Here is a 27,383-nt window from a genome sequence, read left to right as displayed (position 1 = left end):
CTAGTTATCATCTTAACTATGCCCTGCTCGGCGTAAAAAGCGTTCGTCCAGTGACTGCACAGGTGCAAGGCCAACAAGAATCCGATCCGTGTATTCCGTACAGACTAACATCAAGAAGGAGACTACCAAAGTGAATATCATGATTTTTGTACAGCTTGTATACGCTGGACGAAACAGGAGTCTGTGGCTGTTGCCGCGGGACTCGTAACGGCGGCCTTTCGAAGCTTGACAAAAACGCAGGAAGTTTCCTTCCACAGGCAGGAGCTACTGCAGTTCACCACACCGTCGGCTCAAACAACTGACCAAAATGGTAATCAGCGCCGTTGAAGCTACCCTGAGAAGGCGCCATCGCAGCAAGGCAAAGGTCCGGGTAGATCGGTCCGAGAACAGTCTTCGAAAACAACTCACGGCACTGGCGCATTGCCGAGGCACGTTTGTCAAAGAATGGATTGACCTGTGCGCGCTGTTGCAACAGGGGAATGTGCACATGACGCATGGTGCGACTGCGTGGAGCCCGACTGAACCGAGCGAGCAGATTCTGTGACAGCAGAAAGTCAGCTGTGCGGAAAAACGGAAGAGACGTCCCTCACGGGCACGAGATATAGCAACGTACAGTGGGACAAGGCATACTTGAGTCGCGCGGCACGTACACGAGTGTTTCTGCCAACAAAACTACCGTTTTACCAGCAAAGAACCGGAACGGCATCGCACAAGCGTTTTACAACTGTTCCTTATTATACACGTAGTAGAGACCTTTCGCTCCGTCGGCCAACAAGTTCAGAAAACCCGTAGATGACAGAATCTGCAGAAGACCGTGCACCTCCCCGGAGTCTGCGGCGAGCCTCAGCTCCTTGAACAGCTGTGCCTGAACAAAATTGATGAGCAAGCCGAACGTGTCGGCCTGCATGAGGTCCGTCAACAAGTGAGCCAGGGTCCTGGCGTTCCTCTCCACGACATCTGCTACAGCGTCGAGGAGGGGATCTGTGATTCCGCACAAGGCATCGGCCAGACGAAATCTCTTGACCAGTCCGATGACGGCGCTGTTCAACGTTCGAATGTGCTCCTGCACGAGGCGCACCATTTCCGTTTGCCACTTGTTGTTCTGCATGAGGCTCTCGAGCTGAGTGACGGCCGACAGCACGATCCCGTGAAGGAACGCCGAGAGGGGAAGCATACCGTCTTGCGACCGGGCTCTCCTGAATTTCTCCTCCACGGCTCCGAGGTTCGGCATGACCGTGTAGTGAATGGCACTGGTCAGCTGGGCAAGCACATTCCGAATCATGGTCTCGGGGGCCAGGACGTTCGGCTTCGTCAGCGTCGGCAGCACGATGTTGTCGAAAATGTTGACGCACGTGGACATCGCGATATCTTTCACCGAACCCGGAACCGTCGCTTTGGTGCGCAGCAGGAACGCGAGGTCTTTGGTGCTCGTTCCCAGCGCCGAAGCGACCCATCCGGGAATGTAGCGGTGAACCTTGAGGAGCTCAAGCGCGATTCTTTTGTAGAGCATCGACGTGACGGACGTGACTCCCACCTGAACCATGGCCACTGCGCTAGGTCGTCGCTCATCCTCGGGGAGTGGGGCAGCCGGCGGTGCGGCGACGCTTCCCTCCTGTCGGCCTCGAACCCCGTCCTGTCGGGAAGAGATGCTCACGCGCCGCTCGAGGCCACGTTGCACCTTGATCTCCTCGCGCGCCATGGCGATCTGTCGCCGCGAAGTCGCCGCGAAGCGCTGAACGGCCTGAATGGCGAGCAAAATAGCGGCGTCGACGACCCGCAAGATCGAAGTTACCAGCCGTCGGCTCCACTTGTTCATCGTGTTCCGTTTCTTTCGGAGCTTGTCCAGCACAAGGTCGGCCACTTCGGACAGGCTTCTGACAAAAGCCGAGGGCCGTCGAACGGAGAGTGCGTCTGCCTCAGCCGACTGAGGCGTCGAGCTGGCTGCGCGAACCATGCGGAAGAAACTAATTACTGCGGAGTTTCGGGGAGGGTACAGCGTTTCACTTGTGTGGGCGAGCTCGCTGAAGTCGTCCATCCACATCGCGTTCGGTCCTCGCGTAAATGCGAAGCTGTTCAACTCCAGGCGCATGATCTGATTTTCCTTGCTTTGCTGGAAGAAGCGAGACAGCAAAGGCCGGCCAGCCGGGAAGGTCCGACAGAAGTCCGCTATCGGCTTCCCGCCTCGGGCTCGCCGCACGTAGGACATGAACTTGCAGACGGTGGGATAGACCGAGTTTTCGAGGTCGGCGTCCAATGTCCCCGAGCGCGCATGCAAGGCGAGCTTGTGCAGCACGGACGCGATGATCGCTTCAGTGAGAGGTTCGAACGCCGGCGTATCGAAGGACGTTTCTCTCAGGGCCATGAATCTGTCCCAGTATTCGATGATGCCCGCGTTCTTTGTCGCGTCTTCCATCAGCTGGACAAAGAACTTTTGGAGGATCTGCCCATCTTCCGTATCGACTCCGCAGTTCACCCGCTCCGCCAAACTGGCCTCGACTTCCGCGACTTGCCGCCTGAAGGCCGCCGTGAAGCTAACGTTGCTCAGCACCTTCTCACGGGTGTTTTCCAGGTCTGTGCAGGCCTTCTCAACCTTCCCATGTTTCCGCGGAAGGTTCCGGATGGGTTCACACCGGGCCACCAAGATGAACTTTTCGATCGGGTGGTGCTGCAGGTGTACCGGCACTTCGGCCCCGACATCTCGCAGCAACTGGCGAGTGTGGATGACTTTCTCTCTGAACTCCACGATCGGCGCAATGTCGACTCCAAGAATGCTGAGTGCCGCGTCCGTCGAAGAAGCTGAGATGGTGTCGCAAACGATGGGGAAAAGTTCCTCCAGCCTCTCTTTGTAGTCCGACGGCATCACGCCGTTGACGGAGAAGTCCTCGCTTATTTTGGCCATGTTGTTGATGTGGAAAAACTGATTCCGACTCCACAAGATCTTTTGGGGAAGATCTATCTGCAGCTGCTCCATGAAGGCAGCTTTCAGTGCTGCCTCACGAATGATGGAGAGAAAGCGGGTACGGACCGTAGCGTCCAGCAGCTTTTCCTTCGCGAACTTTGCACCATGTGCGGCGCGCATCGTGTGCAGATAACTTCGGACGTTCCGCATCAACTGCAGAAATAAGGGATGGGACACGGGTAGCTGTCCCGCCCGGCGGAAAACTGGAACAAGATCCAGGAGCGCATTGTCAATCACTTTCATGCCAGGACTCTCCAGAACCAAGACCGGCATTCCCGGATTCGCTTCGTCAGCCATCAGTTCGCGAAGTTCGGTCTCGAGGAACTCTCGCACCGGGAGAGGCATTCGCAGTGAATCCATATCCGATGTTGCCAAGCCGTAGGGCACACCGTACTCCACTTGTTTCTTCCAGCCGTTGCGAACCTCCAGCTGCAGAGAGAAGACAGCGCACAAACAGCACGCAAGTCTCACAGATCCCCTTCGCTTCCAAGACCCGCGCGCGGGGGAGAACCTTGGATCCTCCTCGGAACGTACCCGAATCTCCGTGCTCTCACCAAAGATCGTCCCTAAAGGATCGACTTATTATAGTGCTAAAATCGAAATATTAGTTTATAGTAGGTATAAAAACTCGTGCTTGAACCCCTTTATATATATATATATATATAAACAAAAGAAGGGACGATACAGTCACATTCCGCCCCAGCACCTCTCCGACGCGTGGCGACGAAGACGCAGACCGAACCGTAGGGCGAAAGAGAGACGTGGGTGCCTAGTCTACGAGCTGCGCGCGTCCGTGAAGGCGCACCCTCCACCTGTCGCGATCGCCCCTGCTGTCAGTGGCGCGAGACAAAACTTCGGAAAGAAAGCGGGGAAGTGGCGAAGCCGTGTCAAGCCGACTAAATGGGACGCGGCTCTGTTAATGGCAGAATCATGTGAGCGCGCTGTATTGAGAGTCTACGACAGGTCATAGATGCAGATACAGGCGCGGTCACTTTTTTCCCGCCTTCCGGGTTTTTTTCGAGCAGGTAGTCACACGACAGGAGGCAGACACTTCGAAATGTGTCGCGTGCTGGCGGCAGCGGCACTGGTGGGGCGGCGCGTACCACGAAGCGGCCGAAGGCTCCGCGGAACCCCCAGAGTGCAACCAGGGCGTTCCAGGTAGCTTTCTGAAGAACCACTCGAGGGTTCTGCAAGACCGTCGTTCTCAAGTGAAGCGGCGGAGTGTACACGATCAGGACACGGAGCGTCTCGTCATCGTCGAAAAGCGACAACATGCGCCTGATCCACTGCAGGTCCACCTTGCCTGAGAAGTAGTCCTCCACTTCCGGGGTGACCTTCCACTTTGCAATGATACTCACACCGTACTGGAACAGGGACATGGCTTCATCAAAGTTCAGAGGTTCCTGAAGGCAGCCAACAGACGCACGACCGGCGGAGTCGATGGTAGAGACGCCAAAGTCGAGGGTGCGCTTTCGCGTATGTATCTCGCCAACGAACAGCTCGGCCCTCGAGAGGCCGCACTGCCACCCTAACCAAGACGCCAGCCTCCTGCCACGGCACTTACCAGAGGGTCGTCGCGTCCGGAGAAATCCAGATTCCGGGCAGAGAGAAGATGTTCGAGCATATCCGGGTAAGGCGCCAGCTGAACCATGACCAGGAGGGACGTGTAGACGTGATTCCACAACACCTCAGGGCTTGGACAGTTCACCGGAGAAGCTGAGCACCCCTGGCGAATTGCCGGATCCTGGAGCGAAGACTGATATCCGGTCCCGTCCACATACGGGTTCTGGTGCAACATGGTCATCAGGTAGACCATGTAGCGCGGTCGGCCGCCGTCAGCAACACCTGCTGCCGGCGTCTTGAGCGTGAAGGAAAGTTCGCGAAGGCCAAAGGAGATCTCCATGTCTCTGTAGACCTGTTCAGAGTGGGCCTCGAGCATGCTGGTCCACGTGTACTTTTCCTCCGCCGTCAGCACTGCAGCCGGCTCAACGGTGTTGAGGACAGCTTGGGCGGCGTTGCGGAGCACTTCAGGCACCGACGCATTCTGTTCGCCCGACACGGACGCGTACGTCCGCAGGAGGCGCAGGAGACTGATGTGCGCGTATTTCAGAACCTGGTACTTTTCGTCAGTGTCTTTGACTCGGCCGGTCGCTTCCGCCTCGAGGTAGTTGTCGTAGAGCTGCAGAAGGAGCTGCTGGCTGACGACTGTTAGAGCGACAATCTTCACGGTTATATCGTCGTGCCGACTGTGCTGGAACTGTTCGACTTCGTCCAAGTCACCCACCGCATACTTGGCCGCCGTCTCTGCGCCACCGGCGAGCCAGTACTTGAACAGAGCCGGCGTTTTCATCTTTTTCTTGCCAATGAACCGGAGAAGTGGAGACCCGCGATCGGTGATCCAGAGGGAACCCCACATCCCGTTATTCTGTTCACAGATGTCGCGCGACTCCGCCGTCTCCTGCAGGCCTTGCGGGCAGAGCTGGGAGAGGCGTTCCGCTGTAACCAGTTCGGCGCCTGAAGTCAGAGTTTCGCTCTTTGCCGTCGAAATATTGGAGAGCGCGAGAGCCAGCGCTTCCTTGTAAACGTGCAACTTGTCCCCCAGCATCTCGACGAGCGGTTGATATTTTGGCTGCCGCAGCAGTGCATCAAGGCTAATCATCCACGCAGGATTGAGCGACGCCTGGGGCTTCCCGAAGATTTCACTGTCCAAGTAGTCGCGCTCCCGGAACACCTTCTTGCCCGAGTCGCTCGTCGCCGACATCACCCGGCGGAACTCGCGTCGCTGGCGCCGATAGGATGCATTGATGAGTGAATTCTTGAAGAGCACCGTGAACGCCGCCCAGTGGATGAGATCGTAGCTGTTGCCGCCATGAGCGCTCGCTGCAGCGATGCGGGTTCTGAGGTCCTCGAGGTTCTCGTCCGACAACGGACGCTGCGGAACGGACCACACAAGCACCGCCACAGAATCGTAAGGGAAGGCTGCCACGAGCGCAACTCTCATCGGAGACGCAGGGACATGTCGACACTGGCCGTTTGAAAAGCGCTCTGCGACGCGTCAACGTGCCAGGGTCGGTCGCGCGAGGACCTCCACTTTCGCAAGTGTCTTTGGGACTCTCGCTTTCGTGTCTATCTTTTGCTAGCGCGCCCGAGAGACCCGGGAACTCCCCGTCCACATGGAAAGGTCGGGAGGCCAAGCCTGCTTGGCGACTGGACGGACCTCAGCGGGTTGCTCGACGATTTTGGTCATGTCTGGGTTGTTTGTCGGCGTAACCATAAACCGCTGGCTGACGTAGCCATTGTCGCTCTTCCAGCTCAGAGACAACCACGTGCGGCCTGTAGGCAGTGAGACACTCACGCACTCGAGCACCAAACTCGATGTATGTGGCGCCGGTGCTTCGCAAAAGAAAGACACGCTTTCGGGCAACAACCTCTGCGCGCTCTCTCCAGAACCCGCGCACAAAACCCCGACGAGGCCAGGAGCCCAGCAGCGCTTTGCGAGAGGTCGTCGCTGCGTCAAAAAGTTCGAAATCCCTGTGAGCGCGCCAGCGACGGCCGCGAAGGTCCCCCACGATCCCGACGGTTCCGTGCACACAGATCGGCCTCTGTGAGGCGTCAAGAGCAGCATTTTCTCGGAAACCTACCGGACTGGTCGGTGCTGAACTCGACGATCTTGATGCACCTTACGGTCGATTCTGTGCGGCGGCGCAATCCAAGGTGACCCTGGATCCGCTGCAGAAGCGTCGGCTTGACGCCGCAGCGTTTTTTCACGGTCTGGTCCAGCTGCGTGATGTGTGTCTGATGGTCAAACACGGAGACCAAGTAGCTCTTGGCCACTTCGTGCTCTCCGACCAAGACAGTGAGTTCGACAGAAGTCGGTCCTGCGGCGGCTGCGGCGTCGTCCTCGCGCGGCAGAGTCACCGTGAGACCAAAATCGAGAGCAAACCAGTTCGGTTCCGAGAGGTACTCGTACTGGAGTAGGCGGGTGAACAGTTTCCGCTCGATCATTTTGCGGGTTTCCTCCACCAGAGCTTCGGGGCTTTCGATGCCCGGTAGGTGCGTCGCCAGATGCGTCAAAATATCTTCGAGTCCCTCGGAGCTAATGCTCTGCAGGTGTTGGATGATGCCGGGAATGGTCTTGTTCAACTCCTCGACGAGCGCGCCGGTTTGAACGGCCTCGGCGAAGAGTGACCCAAATCGAACCGAGAGCGTGCACTGCATCTTGCTGACAGGATGGCGCACGACAATTTCCCCGACGTCTCGCACCTGTCTATGCCGCTTGAACTCAAAAACGAGCACCTGCTGCTTCAGGACCCCACGCATCTTCTTCAATTTCGACAGAGTCATGCCCTTGACTTCCTTGATTAGAAACAGGTGGGGAACCTCGCGCTGGCCATGCAAGACCGTCAAACGAAGCTCGCCCACGAAGCCTGTCACCGCCACGCGCGGTGTGGGGTAAAAGTCCAGTTTGTACTTTTTCGTCTGGGTCTGCCACGCCTTCTCTGTCAGCGAGGGACAGCCCAACGGATTCATCGCATGCGCCGGCGGGAACATCCCAAAGGCAATGATCTTCTCCAGCGGCGTCAGCGCCGCGGTCACTTCTGGCGGGATGGCGATCGTCGGGTTGATCGCTGCCAGGGTGCGGTCTCGGAAAACCGCGAGCACGACCTCGTAGAAATCCTTCAATCCGACGGCATCCGTCAAAGAGGGCCCGCGCACAATGTACTGGAAAAGCGCCGGGTGAAGCTTCCGAGGCCGATACAGCAAGCGGTTGGCGATCGCATCTGCGCCGGTCGTGACAACAGTGACGACAAAGTCTTTCAAGATTCGCACGTAGTCTTGGAGCGTTGGACTGACGAAGTAGCGTTTCAGAGTGGTGAGGACGACTGGACCGCGCCGTCTGATGAACTTGACCAGGAACTCGGCGACGTCCTTGATTTTCGAGGACAACTTGAGGGCATCGAGGTTGAAACGACTGCTCAGATACTGCCTGATGACGCCATCCAGGAAGTCGACCGTGAGGTAGTCGCGGATACACTTGACCAGAAACTGTTCCAGCCGCGGAAAGAAGGGTTCAAGTATATTGGTGGCGAGCTCCGGCAGTTCGATGCTGTCGATAATTTGCTCCAGCAGATTCTTCATCGAGTACGATTTGACAAAGGAAATGATTGGCGGCAACAGAAGCAAAATGACTGGCAGTTTCACGCCAAAGTAGTTGTCCAGAAAAATGCTCGACATCACCAAGCCGGTGACAAGTGCAGCCGATACGCCACCCGCTGCGCCATCAGGGGCGTCTGCAGCCTTCGTCGCCTTCCACGGATTCACAATCCGCGAGAGAGCTGGGCCAAGCGCCAAACGCGCGATTGAAAGGACGGAGGTGCGAATAATGTTCGTCATGCTTTTGCTCTTGGAAAACCATTTCAGCAGGCGGACAAGATGCCTATGTTGGCCCATGGACTGGACGAGAGCTACCGGAATGGGCGTGCGAATCATCTCTGAGGATCGCAACAACAGAAGGCATCGACAGCCCGTACTTCCGTAAGGTGTCCTTGATCCGTAATGCCCGCCTCGAGATGTGTCCATCTCCAAACAGCAGAGACGAGAGGAAAACGATCGAAAGACAGTGCGGTGGCCAATGCGCTTCGCCAACCCAGAGTGAAGCAGCCTCCGAGTTCCCTCGGGATGAAAGCCCCCGCAAGGAAAAATAAAGAGTGCCTCCGAAAGGGAGCGAATCCAAACACGCCCTTGAACACAGCTCTATGCGAAAAACGCGCTTTTCGAACCGAGGCTCCATCGGTTGGGTCAGCTTCGCCTTTGTAGAATGCTGGAGATGTCTCTGACCCCACTGGGAGGCAAGCGCCTGCCGCAAGCAATGCACTCACTGAGCGTCAGTGACGCAGAAATCGCCCTTACCTGTCGAGACTTTGAGCAGTAGAACCTTCCGTTTCCACTCCGCGAACGTCCTAATTCGTTTGATGTTCCCGATGGTAATCGCACTGTTGCCAGCGTCAAAGATATTCTGTTCTCTGAGGCGGCGCACCAAAGCATCTGCGGGCACCCCGCACAGCAAAGAACATGGAGATACTTGATGAAGAGAAATGCCTAGGCACAGCGCGCTGCAGGTGGTGTCACCACGCGACTGCGCGAAGCAGTAACCGATTTAGATGCTGCCTCTTCTGGCTGAGACAGCCGCAAACGTTAGCGTAGGTGCGTGTTTTCTCTTTACCTGTCACCAAGAAGGCTCCAAATTGGTTGAAGTGTTTCTCTTTGACGTAGGACACCGCTCGGTGAAGACCTGAACACAACGCAGAAAAGGTAAGGTTCACAGTCTTATTTTAACGAGAGCAGAATAGAACTTGGATCCGGCGTTTAAGACGAGATTACTTGTGCGCAGTTCAACATGTACTTTGGGTGGAAGCTGGCGCCCCCGCCAGAGGACTACTAGCTGTCGCCTGCGAGCGGGGATGGTGTCGGGTGTATGGACGGCGTAGGCCCTCCAGGCCAGACCGCTGCGTGCACAGGTTTTTGCCCTAACTTCGCGTCCATATCTGAAGAGTGCGACCGGCTGTCCCTGGTGGGCACTTGCCTTGGACAGCGCCGAAGAGTCGGTGCGCCTTCTTCCTTCCCAGGACGGTTAGGTAGACTCGATCGCCGCTGTTGACGATCGTCTGCCGAACTGACGGCCAGGTCGAGTTTGGACGAGCGTAGAGAGCCTCTGCAATGCGGACCCAGATCTTCGCTTCCGCATTCGCGTACCTGTCGATCTTCATGATGCTGTGCCCCGCCTTTTCTGCATTGCAAACAAGCAATAGTCGGATAACAGTTCCGCACACGATTCCAGCACCACGCTAGTCAATGCCTGCCTGCAAACGGAAAGGACAACCGTCGCTTTAGTGATGGCATCCGTCTTTTCTTACTCTCCACAAGGAGAACGTTTCTCGCCTTGTCCATCCACTCCTCGTAGGTCTGTTTCAAGTCTTCCAGCTCGCCCTTGGTGACAGGAGTATACCGCGTCATTCTAAAACCGCGTGAACGCATGCGCTTAAGAAACAGTGCTGCAAAGAGAGAAAACACCGGAAACACCGCGGTAGGACGATCGGTGTGCGGCAGCTCCCCACTCGCTTCCATACAGCGAAAAGCGGTGAAAGTAAGTACCTACGGCATAGATAGATTTCTACAGCGGTTATGTTCTCTGCAATATATATATATATATATATATATATACAGGGAATACTGTTATCGAGAGCACAACCAGCGAAAGACATCGCTTGAGATCCGAGTAAGGGACCACGAGGGCATTGGGCGAGGCGCTCCCTGAGGTTCTGTAATTGATCCCCTTTTTGTTGAGGAGTATCTACGATGGAAATTCCTGGTGCACGCCTTGAATGTCTTTAGCTAGCTGATCCTAGCGGTTTTCTCTCCTTCCCCGGCTACCCCCCCGAGAAGAAACGTCGCGAAAACTGACAAGATGTAGAACTCGAACCGGCCCTGTGTACCTCTACACAGTTTTAGCAGACGTGTAGTTTATCAGGACTAGTTGTTTTGTCGGCATTTGGCAGCAAAGTAGTGCAGTGCGCACGAATTTGGTGCCTGGTCCTACTGCGTGGAATGCCCAGAGCCCCCGCAAAGGCGACACTCACAAGCAGGTGAGAACGAAATGATCGCAAAGCCGTTTTATGAAGTGTTCTTCGCCACGTTTGAGGTCGTTTTGCAGTCGCTATGCTCCACCACTCACCCCTCTGCGTGCAGAACGCGAAGGGTATGACCCCAAACATGGCTTTCTATCGCATTGCTGCGTAGGGTCTCACCTGTGCATGCGGTGGCGCCGAGCTTCCAGAATTTTTCTTCATGGCAACTTTGCATCATCCCCCGTTCGTTGTCTGATAGAGGAACAGGCACAGAGCACCGAATTCGCATGCATGAGTCTGTCGTCCTCCCCCAAAAGCCTTCATCTAGGCGCGCCTTGTCGCTTCTCGACCCTGGACGCATTTCGGAGGCAGAGACCCAGCGATTCTTCACCAGAGCGTCACCGGCTGAATTGTCGAACGGCTTTTTTTTCGCAGCTCATCAGACTCAATGCAATCGGCCTTCGGGACCGTCCGTACCTCCCATTTTCCTGACGTCGATGTTCACTGCCTGCTGCATCCACGTTATGTGGCTGAGGCGATTGTCCGTCAAGTTCTCAAACACCTCCGCCCAGTCTGTGGCCAAGCCCCGCGACCGCAATCCCTTGATAAGCTGGTCTGAAAAGAAGCATTGAGAGACATCAACACTTGGGTTATTCCTGTTGTTGGACTGGGGTGGACGTAAAAGTGCAAAGATCTGCGGCCCTCGCTCAACGCGTCTCTCATGCTGCTGCCTGTTAACCTTCCGACTCCCGGGCATAGTGAATCGGCATTGAAACGGCAAGAATAAAGCGGTTATGCCTTACGGGCTGCAACTGTCGCTCCCTGCTGGGCGAACTTCTCCCTGGAGCAGCAATCGTTGAGGACCGAATTCATGACTGAAGCGCACGACGACACCCGAGACCGACAAAAAAAAGCGCATGTCCTCTCAGTGTATGCGCCGCTGTTGCTCTCGGCAAATGTCTGTGTCGGGGAAGGAGCAACCTGGAGACGTGGATCGTCTACGGAGGCATGCTCGGCGCGATGCTCGTCCAAAATTCTCCACTCGGCGTTACGTCCCCCCATCCAGGTACCTCCTCTTCTTTCACGGGAGCCTGCCCGAAAAAAAGGAAAAAGGCAGTGCCTATGCTCCTTACTTTGCTTTTTGTGGCGCTCACGCTGCTCGAACTCCAACTCGATCTCCGACGCCCATGACGGCGCTGCAAGACCAGAGCAGCACAAGTGCAGGTGTGCGGTGGGCGTTCCTGGCGTTTCCAGGCGGATGCGCTGACGAACGCGGTCCCAAAGCCGTTACATCCGGTAACTGAAGGAAGACCGGAGCGCGGCAGGGAGACATGCAGCCGCCCTTTTCGGGCGGTTGCTGCTGTTCTCTTTTGACGCGGGAGGAAAGCGATGAAAAGGGCATGTAGCAGTGCCATGGTTGGAGGGTCGAGTCCATGCGAATAGAGCGTGCGTGGCAGACTCGCCGAATTTGCGAATCGGCCACGCACGCCTTCTTGCTGCCTTACCATTCCTCTTCACGGTCATCTGAATCACAGCAAGCGAGTCGCGGAGACGCCGCTGTGCGACGTCGAAACATGTCCGTTTGAACAGGCGTATTTGCTCTAGGATATCGAAATTCCGTCCTTGGCTGGCAGACGCTACCCTTGAGGCGACGCCGGCATTCAGTTCGGTCAGGATCGTGGCCCACTGCGGGAGTGTGAGCATCGACCTGACACCTGCAGGCACCAAAGCGCGAGGAGTCTTCATGAAAAAAAATCGCGGTCCGGAGCGCCGGAGACCAGGAGAGGCGGCGAACGGCAAACCACGTAGTGAACGGAATGAATTGCGTCCTAACTGCCTAAAGTGATCGGCTGCGTGCCTTCGGTTTCGAAAGCCCGACATTAGGGCGCACCCGAACGCTTGGAACACACCGGCACTCCACAGCCTTGAAACGTGAAAGGAACGCTCTGCAGTGCCTGGAAATGCATGCCAGGGATATCTTACTGTCAACCGATTTTGTGGGGTTCTCTCCCAAGTCCGTTGCGGCCGCAGGTATCGGCACATCAAAGATCTGCGTATACATTGCGCGGAACTCGGCAGGCGCGTAGAACTTGGACAAGGCACGGAACGCCACGTCTGCTTTGCTGACCACTCTGCAGCCCCCGGCGTCACATTCCGCGGTGCTTAGGGTGCGGCGGATGTCTTCGATCGTCGTAAGTAGCTTTTTGCGCTGACCTCGCCTAACGCCCGAGAGCAAATCGTGTTCCGCTGGACACAGTCGCGACAAAAATCCCACAGATCACTCTCAAAGCCTGCGCCGGCTCCGGCTTTCCAGAGGTCGCACCTGCCGTCAAAATCGCATTATGCAGCCGGCCCTCCTGTGCGGACGCCTGTGAGTCAAAAAGATCCCGGTCCTTGTCTGAGCTTGCCCACCGACAGGCGACGGATCGAAAAAGGGTACCTCAGACCCGGCACAGCCACCGTGGAGCACAACACTCCGTTGGCCCAAATGCCCGCAGAGTCTAAACGTGGCTGTGCCAGAAATGCGTTGACGCCAGGTGCGAGCGCGGATATTTGCCGGCATGTTTAGCGACGCGCGGACAGCAAGTGAACGCGACTCTGCAGCTCCTCACCTTTCTCCTGGCAAATGTTGAGGGCGGCCGAGACACGCCTCTCGAGCTCCTCCAGCACGTTTGGGCAGCCACGTTGCGTCACCGTGCAAGCGTGAAGAGCTTGGCGCATCGTGAGGTTTCTGAGAATTTCCAAATCGACGACCGCCGCACCGACATGCGGCCGGAGAGAGTCGTCTAACAACAGCCGTAACCCAGACAGCAAAATACACGCGGGCGAGGTGAGCAAAACACTACCCCTTTCTGTCGCTTCATACCGAAACCTCCATACGGCCGCAGATGAGCAACAGTGATTGGACCAATCTGGTGAGCCTATCTGAGCGTCCGTCTCGATGTGAAAAGGAACTCTGGCAGTCTGATCAAGCGCACAAGCCTCTACTTGGCATGTTCCTTCCTGTCAAAGGCATGCCGCTCCGCAAAAACGCGAGGGCGCGAGCGAGGACACCCACGAGGGTGCATGCGGTGCCAGGGTGGCTCTCACGTGCTAGTAACATCTGAGATGTCTTCAAATTTCTTACCAATGAATTCGCTTTGCTGCATAATGAGTTCTTCGTTCTCGGGATTGAGCCCAAGAACTTTAGTTAATTGCGCCGGCACCAGAACATTGAGTGAATCCAATTCAGGATGGGCGACGATCCGGTCGACTATTGCAGCTAGAGAATCGAACGGTGCCGAAGATACATAGTGTGTGGCCTCGACAGCGGCAGCCTGCTCTTGCAGAAAAAGGTCCAGAACCTCTATTGCCTCTGAAAGTGCAACGGAACAGCGCGCAAACGTCGAAGGCTTCTGGATTGAGGGAAGGGTAGGAAACCCAAAGGGTCGGCAATATCCTTCTCCCGGCAGCAAAACGTAGAGGCTAGACGATGCCTCCGCACAACGGCAGTGAGAACTGGCCCCTGTTCCTGCCGATCGACAACCGTCGGGCACCCACGGGAGTCCGTGCTGAAAAGAGCCGGCCGACTACGATCCAGCTGCATGCAGTCGTGGCCAGGAGATCTGGGGCCTTTCTCCATGCACGTGCGGCGCATCGTCGTCCGAGGCAACCCTCGTCCAACGGCGGTTACCAACCCATTCAGCTGACCGGGCTGGCAGCGCTTCCACAAACGCCTGCCTCGGTGTCCATCATTCTTACCGGCAGAATAGCTCTCCGTCGGTGCACCAGCTCCTGCGAGACACAGCAGCACAATCATCCTAACGCCTGCTCCGAAAAAACGGGGGGATAGATACTTAAGCATAGAAGGGTATCTGTGTCAGAACCAAAGCGTGCAGAGAACAGCCTCAGCTGCGTACCATAGACGTCTGTCTCACGAAAAAGGGGGACAGAAAGCCGTCCACCCACTTGGGGTCAGTCCTGCGCCCGAGGAAAAGCCTCCGGCTTCGGAGTTCGCCCCGCCCGGCCGTCAAGCTACACCGTCCCTTTCCCGTCACGGGGCACTTGGCGTCTCCACCCCGGTGAAGGTCCGCATTTCCGAACCCGCAGCGAGTTTCGGCGGCGCGCCACGACCTCCTCGTCAGTCCAGCGGTCGTCGATGGGCCAACTCTGTTTCCTCACCTTCCCTGTGGTGCGACGCCATCTCGAGCTGTGTCTTCAGTGAGAAAGCGGGGGAGACCACGTACAGCGCACAACCTGGAGGACTCCCTTCCACGGTGGCCGGACCCCCAGGGCCCACAATCAGCTGAATGGCGAAAGAGTCGGCGACACTTTGCACGGTGGTCTCGAAAGTGAACAATTTGTTCAGCGGCTGGCTCCAGATCGCCACGCGGTGGCCGAGCTCTTCAAACAGTCCAGTGAACATGTTGAGGACGGCGTGCAGCCGGCCTGGGTCGTGATCTGACGCAAGGACGTCTTGGACCGACTTCATGACGCACTCCACTGACGAAAGCCAAGCACAGAGCGTTGCGGGAACGGACGAATGCTAAGCAAGCTGCACGGTGCGTCAAGACCGTGCGCCGGCTCTTGAGCCGCAGCACGGCGCGGGCGAGTCTTTTTTGCCTCGAGATTCAGTGCAAAAAATGTCTCGTTGATGTCTGTGTGTCCCCGCTCCTGTCTGCAGTCCCCGGCAAAACGTGCAGCGAAACGGGTTTAGCTTGTGGCTCCTATGTCGGCACACGCCGCTGTTCCGTGGTGCGCCAGTCTAGCTCACGCCTTCTCGCAGATCCCGCGGCGGGAGGCCACGGTCTGGTCAAAAACGCTGAGCACTTACCCTCCGTCAACCTCATTCGGCTCTTCTTTGAATTGGTGCCGCGGCAGGCTCGGGCGGACTCGCAGAAACCAGCCATATCTGCCGAGGAGGCTGATCGCTCGCACTCATGCAGAATCGCCAGCAGCATGTGCTCGATCAACTTCTTGGCCGAATCGTGAACCCCTCCTCGGCCGATGAAGTAATCAACGGCCATGCGATTGAAGGCCGCCATGACAGAGCGTTCTCCCCGAACGGAGCCGTACATCAGGGAGCTCTCCGTGGGGAACCGCTGAGCAGCTCTAAGACTCGTACCGATCGCAGCGACTAGGCGGTACGCAGTGGAAAACTCAAGTCCGTCTTCCCCGTTATCCATGCAGATGGAGAAGGACCGCCAGTTCTTCATGAAAAAAACGTCTGGGAGGCGCTCGACTGAATCCGTGTCCAAGACGTTTTGCATCAAGAAGGGTCTTATTTCTGCAGACAGACCGCCAAGTGCACTGCACAAAACCTGACAAAATGCGCGAGTGCAAAACAGCGGATCTGCCTCTGCGTGAGACAAGCAGTTTCACCTGGCTTTTGATGGAATAGGGCTGCCTCGGGGGTTCTCATGGTGGAAGCAGCCGTCGACCAAAAAGAACCCTTCAGCGCTGCGCATCTGACCCCTCACGAGCGACTTCACCATCCGCCCCACTGCTTCCGCTGTCTCGATTTGAAACAGATGCGGGTGCTCACCTTTGACAGCAGCGGCTCCTTCCTTTTGCTTTTTCTCCTCCCGCACAGGCTCGAAAAAGCGCAGAATGCTCGCGATGGACCTTTTCACAGCTCGTGCTGTCCGCATCACGCACAGTCCAGAAGAGATCCACGCCTCCACCCAAACCTCCGGCACTCTCCCACCGACTCAGAGAAACTCTGTCGCGCACCCGACTGCACCGCAGCCTCTCTGTGACGCGACAGCGGCGGCTCTTCACAGGCTCTGCGGAGCCCCCAGATCAGGTACTCTTTGGAGTTATAATCCTCGGGAAGAGCCCCGCGATTTGCCTACGCTTCAGTTCCTTCCCGTCGACGTGAACCGGTCTACAGCTTGGACAACAAGCATGGACCCTTGAACCACCCGACGGGACGCCCAAGCGAAGACAAACGGCGGCGTGTGCGCTGAGGAACAGCAGCGCGCAACTGGCGGGTGAATACGAGAACTCACTTGCGGGCCTGATCCATCGGAGAAGCTTCACGACTTCTCGGAAGCTCGACAAGGAGTTGTTAAGTCTCAGCACGACCTCTGCGTAGATCGCCGGCACCATCCTGCGCCACTCAGGGTCCTTCACGAAGGCTTCCCAGTTATTTGCATCCGCACTGTTGAGTTCTGCACGTTTTGCCTGCAGCACTTCCTTGGCCAGGCCGAGCAGAACATCGTTGCCGGCGAGCCAGAAGCGCAGCCAAGCGAGTGGATTAAGTTGTCCGATGCCCAGCGTCAAGGTGAGCGCTTCGAGAAAGTACGCCTTGGACACTTTTGTCATTGCGCATGTCTCCTTCACCACGAACACCCAGGAGACGGGACTCTCTGTCTCGCTGCAAATGGAGGATTCGCCGGGAACGAATACTTGGTTCTGGGCTGGCAACAGTTTTCCCGCAGAATTGAGGATTGAGCGAGGAAGCTGAGCTAGGAACGCCAGCTTCGGAACAACGCCGCTCACGAGCTGACGAAGCGATACTGCGCGCTCGCTTATTTGCCGCTTCGCCTCTGCAAACAGCCACACAAATCGTGTACGCCGAAAAACGTGAAACTGGTACGACTCTTGTGATCCAACGGCACACAGCACGAGCGCGCACCCGCGTCCCTCACTGCGTCACGAGCCTGCAGCAGAAATTCAAGATGCGTGAAACGCAGAGGCGTCACAGCTAAAACGCGCATCTCTGTGCGCGGTGGCCACTCGTGTACTACACCGACGGCTCGAAAGGTTGTGGGTTGAGCATGACGGGTTCGGACCTGCAGCCACGGTGCCGACGAGATCGAAGCTGCTTAGACTGTTCTGCCCCACGACGTGACAAAACGGGACGCAGAGAACGCTGACACTTCTCTGGGCGCGCGTGCTGAGAAGTCCGGTGGAGGCAGCGCCGATGCGGAGAATTCTGCCTGCGAGCGCGCGGCGGCTTGGTGCTTCCAAAATATACAGATCCTTCCGTGTTCGCGCAGCCACGAGCGCGTAAGCAAACTCGCAAAAACCCGGTGTCCGGCGAAGCAGACCGCGGAACTGGCCCTTCGTGAGGAGACGAACGTTTTCAGTCAACTGCTGAAGGTTGACCGTCTCCAGAACTTCTCTTTCGCGAGGACGTCGCAGAGCTCTAAACATCTCCAGAGCCTCAAGAACACTTTTGAAGCGGTAGAAGGTTAGAAACAGGAAGTAGGAATTGTTCGCTAGTGCGGGCACCTGCGCGGGGATGAGGGCAGGAGCCTGTTCCCCTTCACGGGGCGATTCCGTTTCCAGTGCCGCTGTTGCCTTTGTGAAACAATCTTTGACGGTATGCGGCGTGAGAGCGGGAAGGCCACTAAGCTGTTCCAGCTCGCCCATCATGCGGTCGAACTCAAGTTCGCTTCTCCATTCAGCCAACAGGCATGCAGTCAGACTGGACCGGAATATCGGAGGAAAGTCTTCGGCAGTCGGCAGAGATCCGAGCAAAAAGTCGAAAAGAGACTCGTGCCGCAAGTGGTAAAGATCCAACAGCACTTTCCTCAGCAACCGCTTGTCGGTCGCTTCATCTGCGCCACAGAACAAATCAGGGGACGAACGCGAATGCGACTTGTGTGTGTGTAGAACTCCCATTGCCCTGACCACCTGCGCTGGCCAGAAGAACAGGCACGACCAAAAAACGTTGCGGCAGTGCTGTCAGTTCTGCGGACGCGTCTCTGTACATTCTGTAGCTGTCCCCTTTTTGCCCGCTCGCCCGCCCCCCCTCCCCGGTTTTGTCGAAAACGCGTCTGTAGGGTGTTCTCGCTTTCGATAGCGACTCCAGCGGCTCCCAGGACTGCGCGACTTTCCCACTCAGTCCTTCTTCAGTACCGGGTGCTCATGACCCACTTGCGTCTGCGTCGAAAACGCATGCCGGAGGTGGACACCCAGAGAACCGGACTGCTACGTTTCTCGTGCGGCTTACATATTCCGAGCGAAGCAAATTCTTTACGAGCCTTATTCGTGGCCGCCTCAAGAGCTGACTCCGCCTCCTCGCCTGAAAGATACCAGTGCCGCACACACTCTGAAAGACCAGATCAAAAGAGCTTTGCACCAAACTCGTTCACGCAGCTCTCCGGCTCAAGTAGCGAGAAGTTCCGTGTCTTGTTTGGAGCAGACTGCGCGGGTGCATGCGCAGCGCTCTTCGGGCTGATTGAGACAGGTGGCGTCGGGAGAAGAGCGGCTGCGAATCATATCGGTGCCAGACAGGACCCGACTCATCAACTCATCGCGCTCTCAACTGAAGAGAGGCCTTGAGCCTTTCAAGGCCGAGCTCGAGAAACGGGCGCCCATTATCGGTGGAAGTTGACAAACTCGCTTACCCAGCTGACTGTCACTTGCGGCTGCAGCAGCGATCTCCTCTTTGTAGTAGTTTGCGATCTGCTGTATCGCCTTTGTGGGGACAGGCGCACCCCGGCCAAATTCTTCGAACGGGATCTGCAGTCGAGCGAAGTCGGCGGGAGAAAGCTGTTGTGGCTGCTTGAGAATCAGTCGGATCCAGAGCATCCGCGTGGCAGTCCGGCCCTCCGCCGACTGTGCGTATTGCGGATCCGTGGTTGTCAGCAGCCGGTACTCCTCAGGAGAAAGGTCTGGACCTGACAGCAGAAAAAACGGCAGAGGGAATGCAGTACGTCTTCCCGATCACTCCGCAGGCAGCCAGTTGACCGTCGCTGCTTGTCGGCTCGCGTGTCAATGGAAAGACAGGAAGAGACATGAGAAATTTACACGCGGGCGACCGGTTCTGGAGCTAGAAGACAAGGCTCATCAAAAGGAGGACGCGCCTCGGGTATCGACTGAGCAAGCTGCGGCCTTTCAACTGGGGGAGCGGCGTGTACCGCGTGAGTGGATCCGTCTCCGGCGGCAACGGGCAAAGAGCAAGTGTGGCTACGCCATCGCAGACGTTCCCTGCAAAGGTCGCGGCCTCCAGAAACCAGCCGGCAACGCCCTTCGCCGCGAGGCAGCGCTCTACGGAGGTTGCCCACTCACTGTTTGCACGGACGAGGTTGACGAGAGCGGGGCTCAGCAGACGCCAATGAGCCTCGGCGCGAAGCCGCTCCGCTGAGAAACGCGCGCTACTGATCTCCAGCCATAATCTGTCGAACATGTCTTCAAAATCGGCCGAAACTGCGTCGATTTTGTTTCTACAGATCTGATCCCCAGCGTCACAGTTCAAAATAGGCTGTACAAGACAGCTGGGAAAACTTCGCGAAAGCGTCGTGCAAATATTATGTTCGTTGGGCAGCTCCGCGCGAGCAATGACCGCTTCAGTCACCGCTGCGGTCAGATGGGAAACGCGGCGTTCCGCACCTGCAAGGAACCAGAAATGAGGCGAAAAAAGACAGAGCGGCAATCTGCGCCGCTGTACGCGCGTGCGTTTGAGTATCTCCCCTTCTCGACTGATAGGTGCGCGTATCGCTCGCGACGCGGGCCCGGCTGCAAACACTTTAACAGAGGGATTGTCTCTGGATGGGCTTCCGTCAGGGTGCATCCGTGTTGGTGTTGCAACCTTGACTAACTGCTCACGACGCGATTCCACAGAAGCGTAGCGTAAAAGTACCGACTCAACGAGGAGCTAGCCCGCCAGCTACGTCCATTTTTGTAGAAAACGGTAGAAGGTAATGCCACACGCAGCTGAACGAGTTGTAAAGCGACTCGGGTCCACCGGCTTCCGCCTACTTTTCTGTTTCTTCCCTGTAGGCAACGGACAAGCGACTCGGGGGTGTTGGTTTTGGCGATGCGCGATGGTTGCTTGGATCACGTCCACGGGAGACTGCATCGCACCGTCGGCAAGCACGTGAGTGCTCAACCCCAACGGCAGAATCCAAGCAAAAAACCAGTGGTCGGCCAGCGCCTCGTTTCCCTGCCACACTGTCAAAACGGGATCTTCGCTGGCATCTGAAGTGTTCACTGAGCACCAAGGCTGATGTGTGGTCGGATGGAACCCATTTCTTGTCGTCCGATGTCTAATCAGCATCCACTGAAGAGCTCGGTATAGACGGTCTCCGCATCCTGACTAGCGACGGGCCATTTGCAACTGCAAGTTGGAACGAAACCGCGATTCCCTGCGAAGGGTGTCTCCGACCTTCCCACCCTTTGGACGCAGCGGTAAAAGCACGAGAGCTTACCGAAGAAGGATTGGAGACGGCTCAGAATGCGGCGCACGTGATGAGGACGCGGCGCGCGGGGCGCTGAGGAAGGCACAAGGGAAAGGACAGGCACGGTGCGGTCACTGTCTTCGCGCACGTCGCCGCGTGAGAACCAAGCTGAGGGTCACGCTGGTGTTCAAAGAAGCGCGGAGGCCTGACTCTGGCGCTGATGGTTCTTCCTGTCTTTGCCGCAGCCTCAACGGCAACGTGATAACCCTTCTGCGTCGCGCCGCTCTGCTGCGCCTACGAGAAAACGAAGGATTTCCGCGTACCTATAATAGATGCTCTTGGTGCCTCCCATATTTTCAGTCCCGAGAATTGATGATCGGGGGGAGTCGACGGCAGAGCAAGGACCGCGACGGGCAGCCCCGGGGACGGAACGCGTACCAGACCTTTGCTGGTGGCGATGAAGCTCTCGCGTTCATTTCTACATTTGCGGCAAGTAACGGAGAACAGACGGCCTGTCTCGTCCAGATACTCGATCGGAGTGGATTTAAGTTCTGCTGCTGCGACGAGAGCAAGAGCGGTTGTAAATCCGGAGGAATCGAATGCCTCTGGCAGAACGCCCGGGCCGTAAAGTGCTCTCCTCCGAGGCGCCTCTGCGGGAGCAGCCAAGCCTGCCTGGATGAGTTTTTCCCGGATCGTGCCGAGTTCAGTTGCAGGCAGCAAGTCGATATGGTTATCAAAGCTGCGTGAGTGGAACTGCCAGGCAAGTTTCATTACAGTATTCAGACGAGAGATGAAAGAATGGCGCATGGAGTCCTGAGCGCCCACCGGCGTGTACAGATGCAGCCACTTTGCGACCTTGTAGTTCAGGAGAGTCAGCGGCGAGCGGTTCAGAAGGCGATGCAGTGCGAGGAGCCCACGAATGCTGATCTGCAAAGCAAGGCGCACGTCGCTGAGCTCGGGGATACTGCTAATCAGTTCGATAGAGTTCAGCACATCGTAATCGTAGAAGAAGGGGCGTTCGAGAATCGTCTCGATCAACTTCGGCTGTATCCGGAAAGAGACCACGTTTTCGTTCGGATCCTCCGCAGTGGTTCGCAGTCTCTCAGAAAACTGTTTCGTGGCCTCAAAACGCTCTACTACCAGCCTCGCCCGCAGGACTTCTCTCAGGGCTTGTTTCTTTGGGTGAAGAGGAGTTTCATCGGCGCGAGTACTCCGCCGCGCAACCAGGTGCGCCAACTCGATGTTGAACAACGGCCTCAGCGACGACGTCGCGTTAACAAACATGCTGTCAAAGCATGCTACAGCAAAAAGCGACACACACAGGGACAACACACTTTTGTGGCCAGGCGACAGGCACCAAGCTGCAAGGATCTGAAGCGTACGCGAGTTCCGCCCGCTTAGGTCCGCGATCCAAAAACGACAACAGAAGGCACGAGGGAAACGTTGAGACCAAAACTGCACAGTCGGCTCCATCTGACTGCCAGAAGCAAAAGAGCTGTGAGTCGTGACTCTGTCAGTCAAAAATTAATCTACTGCACTGTTGACTTACCCTCTGCCGCAGCCCTGAAGGAGTCAATGAAATTTGCCTGACTTGGCCCTAAAAAGGAAGCGCGAAACCAACAGAAGAGAGATCCACAATGAACCCTTCAATTCGTGGATCCTTCAGCGCGATTCCGACCTGGGACCTACATATAGGTCATGAGTTGTGCCCGAGGTGAACATGGTGGCAAAATTTCCACGGCTGAGGTGTTTGGTGGGTGCTTTGCCGCCTACAGCATCACGCCAGGCTCCATCGGCCGTAGTTCTCGAGTTGCACATCCAGCCCAGAGCTCAGACAGAGCGCAAAACGCGTTCCCTCCTTACCAAACAGAGATGCAAAATCCCAAGTAGCCTGCAAGTTTTGTTCAGGCGCCTCCAACACGTTCTGACGGAGTTTTGTCGCCATAGCCGTAGTTAGATGGCGGATGCGTATGTCTGAGTGGCACACAGACAGCATCGAACAGCCCCAAGCTCCTCTGCAACGCGCCATAGCGTTCCGGAGAAGTTCATTAACAGAGATCTATCAAGGTAGTTCTAGAGCATGCAAGAAACCGAACCAGTAGGGAACAGATATTGTGGGTCTTCCCATGAGGTCATCCGAACCCTTAGCGAGAGCTCGTGGTGCTCCAGCACGTATTACCCCAGAGCTCCACAATATGCCACGGTTTTTGAACTTGAGGACTGCGGAGCGGTGGAGTAAAGCAATGCAGGGGTGGTCGACTGGCAACCCAATAATACAAACCTATCCCCAGCTCGTCATACACTGAAGATTCAACGGGATTGAAACTAACTCTGGCAACCGAGCTGAGGCCGCATTTGGGCTCTGGGACTCTTTCACTTACCTTCACGCGGCCGTCCGAGCTTATTCCATGTTTTCAGGCGGCGGTAGAGAGCTGAGGAGAACGGTTTCTTGGTACGATAGAAGGTTCCAGTGAAAATACCTGAAGGCGGTGGCTGAAATGTGGCGTCAAATCGGGTACTGATGACCGCCGAATTGTCCACGGATGCCGCCTTCTTCACCTCAGACCGCGCTACTGCGATGTAGGCGAAGCGGCAGGTCCCTTGAACGACGGCCAAGTGGCCGTAGTTGTTTGTCGCCTGCCAACTTGCCAGATGAAGAATGGTGCCGAAACCAAAAGCATCCAGTGAAAAAGCTTTCCGGGCGAGTAGACCCCCGGCCAGTTCGACGCGACTTTGGCGATTGCCCTCAGGGCCTACTTCTGTCGCCGCAGTCATCTCGGGCAGGCGTGTGATCTCTTCGAGTAGGAAATCGAATGCCTCTTTCTTGTCATAAAGAATTTGAAGCATCCCCTGGCTATGTTCGTAATAGTAGTTCCACACCAGCGCAAGAACATCGACAAACAATGATTTTGCCCAGGAGTGAAAGTACTGGTCTGGGTCATTGACGTGCTTGAAGAGGTCGTTCGTTAGCGACTCGCTGCTCGCCGACTTCGTTTGCATGTGAGTCTGAAATAGGGCGTCCATAGCCTCCCTGTCCATCGTAACCCGAGAACGTGGATACTGCAGGATGCTGGAAAAGAAATCCTGGAGCTTCGAAGAGAAAAAATCTTCCTCGAGAAGAACAGTAGGAAACTCGCTTAGCACATCGACTAGAAATATCTTCTGGATGCCCACGTCCGACGTTTCCGCAGCCCTCACAAGGACTCGAAGTTCGTAATCTTCCTTCACAGTCTGCATATTCTCCATGAATTTCCCGGCCAGCTTCCTTCGGGCCAGCTCCTCCGCTTTATAATAGCTTGTCAGTCTGTCTGACCACGCCAGGTTGCCATGTTTCACCAGATATCTCAACTCTTTCGCCAGCAGTACGCGAAGATCATTGATGCGGGGTTGCTCTAAAAGCGGCACCGCTTTACGAGTGTGGACAACCTTCTCAAAAAGTCGCCGCAACGCCATGACGGTTTTTGTTCCTCGAATTGCGCCAAAGGACTCCGTAGCTGGACGTTGCAGCATTGAGGCTTCTGCCAGGTCCTCTACCAGGGTTTGACAAGCCTGCTTGGGAAACCGTTCGACGACAATGCCTGCAAGAGATGTCAGGACAAACGAGACATCAGTGCACCTCAGGGAGCCGGTTCGCGTAGAAGCGCCTTCGCTCACTCGTGCCGGCAACTCGTGGCCATGGGGGCTGCCTGCTACTCGCAACAATTCTCCACTGAACGAACTCCAGAGAAGTCATTAGCAATCTCACAGTATGGGGCCGGTGAGGAACGCTAACAACTTCCACTGATTTTAAACGGGTGGTGATAACACCATCTCTATTTGACATTCAAACCTGAGCATGACTACAACGTAATGGGCGAACTCCCTTCATGGCCCGGAGCCTCTCTCGACCAGAGAAGTCAAGTAAGCATGATGTGCTTTTGGTTGTAGCATACCTGCAAACATCGCCCTAGAATTCTGAACGCCGCAGTTCCACACGCCAGAACATTAGAAGAGCACCATTACCGGAGGCTGACTCGAAACAGCCGAGTCACTGAACCGTCGACAAATGAACTCCGATGAGATAGACTAACTCTTGATTTCTGCTTCGTGGGACACATTCCACTTTCTAAACAAACGACACATGTGACCTGTGAACTGGCAAGTCGCCAGGGCCGACAACGGAAATATCCATATCAGGGCTCTCGCCTCGTCTTCGCTCATAAATTCAACCACTCGCCCTACCAGTATTAACGCTGCACTTACGCGTAACGGGCGCGGAGCCGTAAGGCCGTACTTGAACCCCACGAGCTCTGCTTGCACCAGAGCCGAGAACTGGCCGTTCCATCGGGTACTGAGGAGGATATCGAAGCCAGGCTCCGGAGAAGTGAAGAGGTCCCCGAACGACAATGGAGAAGCGAAACCTGGAAAGAAAACAGAAAGTGGGGAAAGGAGGCGAAAGTAGGTGGGGGAAAAAACGGATGATGTGTGTCCTCACCGTGCTCCATGTAGGAAAGGACTGTTGCGTGTGTCCACTGGTTCTGACATAATCAGAAGTACAACAATAGCAGTTGACAGGGGTAGCCGAAGCATAACGCTCAACAAAGATGAGAGATGTGCTTTGCAGCATTGGCATTGCGCGTTACGCTACTAACCTGCCCCATTATCACGCTAGGTAACACAGTACGTGCGCCACGTGGGACCCGCCTCGACGGGTCGGCCGGCTCCGTTCAAAAGCCTCCCAGTTACACTCCAATCACTGACCAGGGGCGCAAGTGCCATGACGGGAAGGTCGTGTGTACCCGGAGCTGGTGGCGTGTAAAAGGGGACAGCATCATTTTTTTGATTCTGCTGCTATCGCTAATCCGGCACATGAACAACGTCTCCCGTCAAGCACGGCAACACCCTACTGAGTCGGTAGTGCGATCTCCACACGAACAGACTACGTGCATATTATGCAAGGCGCGGAAACACACAAGAGAAAGATCTACAGCGGTGTATTCAAGCAGTCACGCACAGCTTGACTTGCCGGGACGACCGTCGCAGCGTGTGTGGGTTTTCGGTGGTATACGCGCAAGCGCATGGGAATACAAGTACGGGGCCGAGGCGGGTCCATATTGCATCCCTCTATCGGCGCGACAAAAAGAGCCCACGATGCAAAAAAACTTTTCAAAGGAATAATTAGGTACAAGTTCCACTCTCCCTCGCAAAGGCGAGAACAGTGGAAGCAAGGGATCCGTCATACGTGTCAGGAACTACTGGGATTGCCACAGGGGAAAAAGATCAAACCCCCAGACAGTGTAGTTTAAGGCGACCTCCATGGCGTGAGGACCAACGTAAAACTCACGTGTGTGGAATCCCGTTGGAGGAATTGGCATACAGAGGCATGTTGGAAGGGAGGCTAGAAGCAAGACGAGGCAGACGAAGAGAGGAAAGCAGTACGTGTCTAGAAATTTTCCAAGTCTACGCGGAAGCATGTTCGACCGACAGGCACCCTGAACGGGACGCAAAAAGCTTGAAGCGTCGAGGCCCAAGCAGTCCCTATACACCCGGGTGCATGTCCTCCTGTGTGTTGCCGCTGGCGACTCCGATGTATACGGGCGCCGGTGGCAGTTCCTTCCGCAAGAAGCTGTAGTATCAATTTCATTGAATGAGGCTTGTCGAAGTCGGTTTGAGGAGGCCGGACCAGTTTGCGGCCAGGCAGAACCGCGACAACGAGGCGGCTGAGGTAAGGCCGCCATAGTGTCGTTTCACCCTTAAGCTGTTGAGAGGTACTGCAGACCGTGAATTTTCATCTTGTAGCGGATTTAGCATGCAGGCCAGCGGCACAGAATCAAGCAGAAAAGGCAATCCAACCGCGGAATTCGTCAGCTGGCTCGGGAACGGAGTGGCGACAGTTGAGGTTGCCCGGGAGAGCGCATTTATCAACAACCCTGGTGGCCTCCCAGGACCGAAATGGAGTCAAGCACTATTGTTTCTCAGAGATACGGCACCATCAGAAATGTTAGACACGAAACGCCAGACGTAGGACTGGAATTCGAGGGGGCAGACGCAGGACGGCAACGGAGCGTCGCAGTCAGCGCTCGTCTTGGCTGCGATTCGCGCTTAGAACGAAACTTTTGTGCTTGATCAAACACTGTCCGCCAGCGGTGTCTCCAGCGCAGTAGGTTGAGTGCAGGATGCCACGTTTTTCGCGAGAACACGCGTCCGGTCAGGCTTGATACAAACGAATAGGGAGCGGGAAACGGGTTACATTAAAAGCATCGAGGTCACAGTTTGCGCCGTAATTCAGAGCGCGGATATTCGACGGCGCGCTCCCAGCGCTGCAGTGTAGCTCTCCATCACCGATGTCTACTGTGAGGGGGGGCGATTATCTCCAAAGGGCTAGCCGGTGTCTTCACGCTTGCAGCGTTGTCTGTTTGCATGCTGCATCCCAGGCGGGGAGCAACTCCCGTGCATCCTCGGAGGCGTTCGTGCTACGTGGCTTGGCCGTCTTCCTCATTGAACGAACCGATGTAATGCCGGAAAGACTTGAAGGATTGCAGCTTTTTTTCCAATGACAAGTACCAGCCACACCGTAAGGCTGCACTTCCCTTGGCTGAACGATCGGCCCCAGTACAAGCTGTCCTTTGAAAACAGAGATCGGGACCCTCTTGACCTGATCTCTTTCGCCGCCTGTGCCCTTTTTTTTAATGTCACCAGAACCAGTAG

General features: G+C 56.1%; 1 protein-coding gene across 1 annotated transcript; it reads right to left on the bottom strand.

Annotated features, from left to right (window-relative positions):
* Positions 1 to 718: 718 nt before the first annotated feature.
* Positions 719 to 26,050, bottom strand: NCLIV_039500 (hypothetical protein; the record flags this gene model as incomplete). Its single annotated transcript, XM_003880859.1, has 34 exons — positions 719 to 3,388; positions 4,063 to 4,362; positions 4,524 to 5,891; positions 6,177 to 6,292; positions 6,601 to 8,451; positions 8,870 to 9,004; positions 9,183 to 9,251; positions 9,492 to 9,746; positions 9,874 to 10,011; positions 10,765 to 10,836; positions 11,062 to 11,199; positions 11,388 to 11,459; positions 11,718 to 11,780; positions 12,090 to 12,299; positions 12,568 to 12,831; positions 13,197 to 13,370; positions 13,712 to 13,939; positions 14,326 to 14,358; positions 14,746 to 15,066; positions 15,398 to 15,805; positions 16,109 to 16,204; positions 16,575 to 17,114; positions 17,361 to 18,131; positions 18,527 to 18,598; positions 18,924 to 19,196; positions 19,588 to 19,908; positions 20,727 to 20,789; positions 21,020 to 21,994; positions 22,246 to 22,293; positions 22,560 to 22,670; positions 23,078 to 24,274; positions 24,629 to 24,650; positions 24,939 to 25,096; positions 26,020 to 26,050. 34 exons carry the CDS (start codon positions 26,048 to 26,050, stop codon positions 719 to 721), a joined length of 13,563 nt encoding a protein of 4,520 aa, XP_003880908.1.
* Between the last annotated feature and the right edge of the window lie 1,333 nt (positions 26,051 to 27,383).

The sequence above is a fragment of the Neospora caninum genome, chromosome IX (assembly GCF_000208865.1).
Source record: "Neospora caninum Liverpool complete genome, chromosome IX".
Lineage (NCBI taxonomy): Eukaryota > Apicomplexa > Conoidasida > Eucoccidiorida > Sarcocystidae > Neospora > Neospora caninum.
The sequence above is the reverse complement of the archived record's forward strand: the minus strand, read 5'-3'. Positions and strand labels throughout refer to the sequence as shown.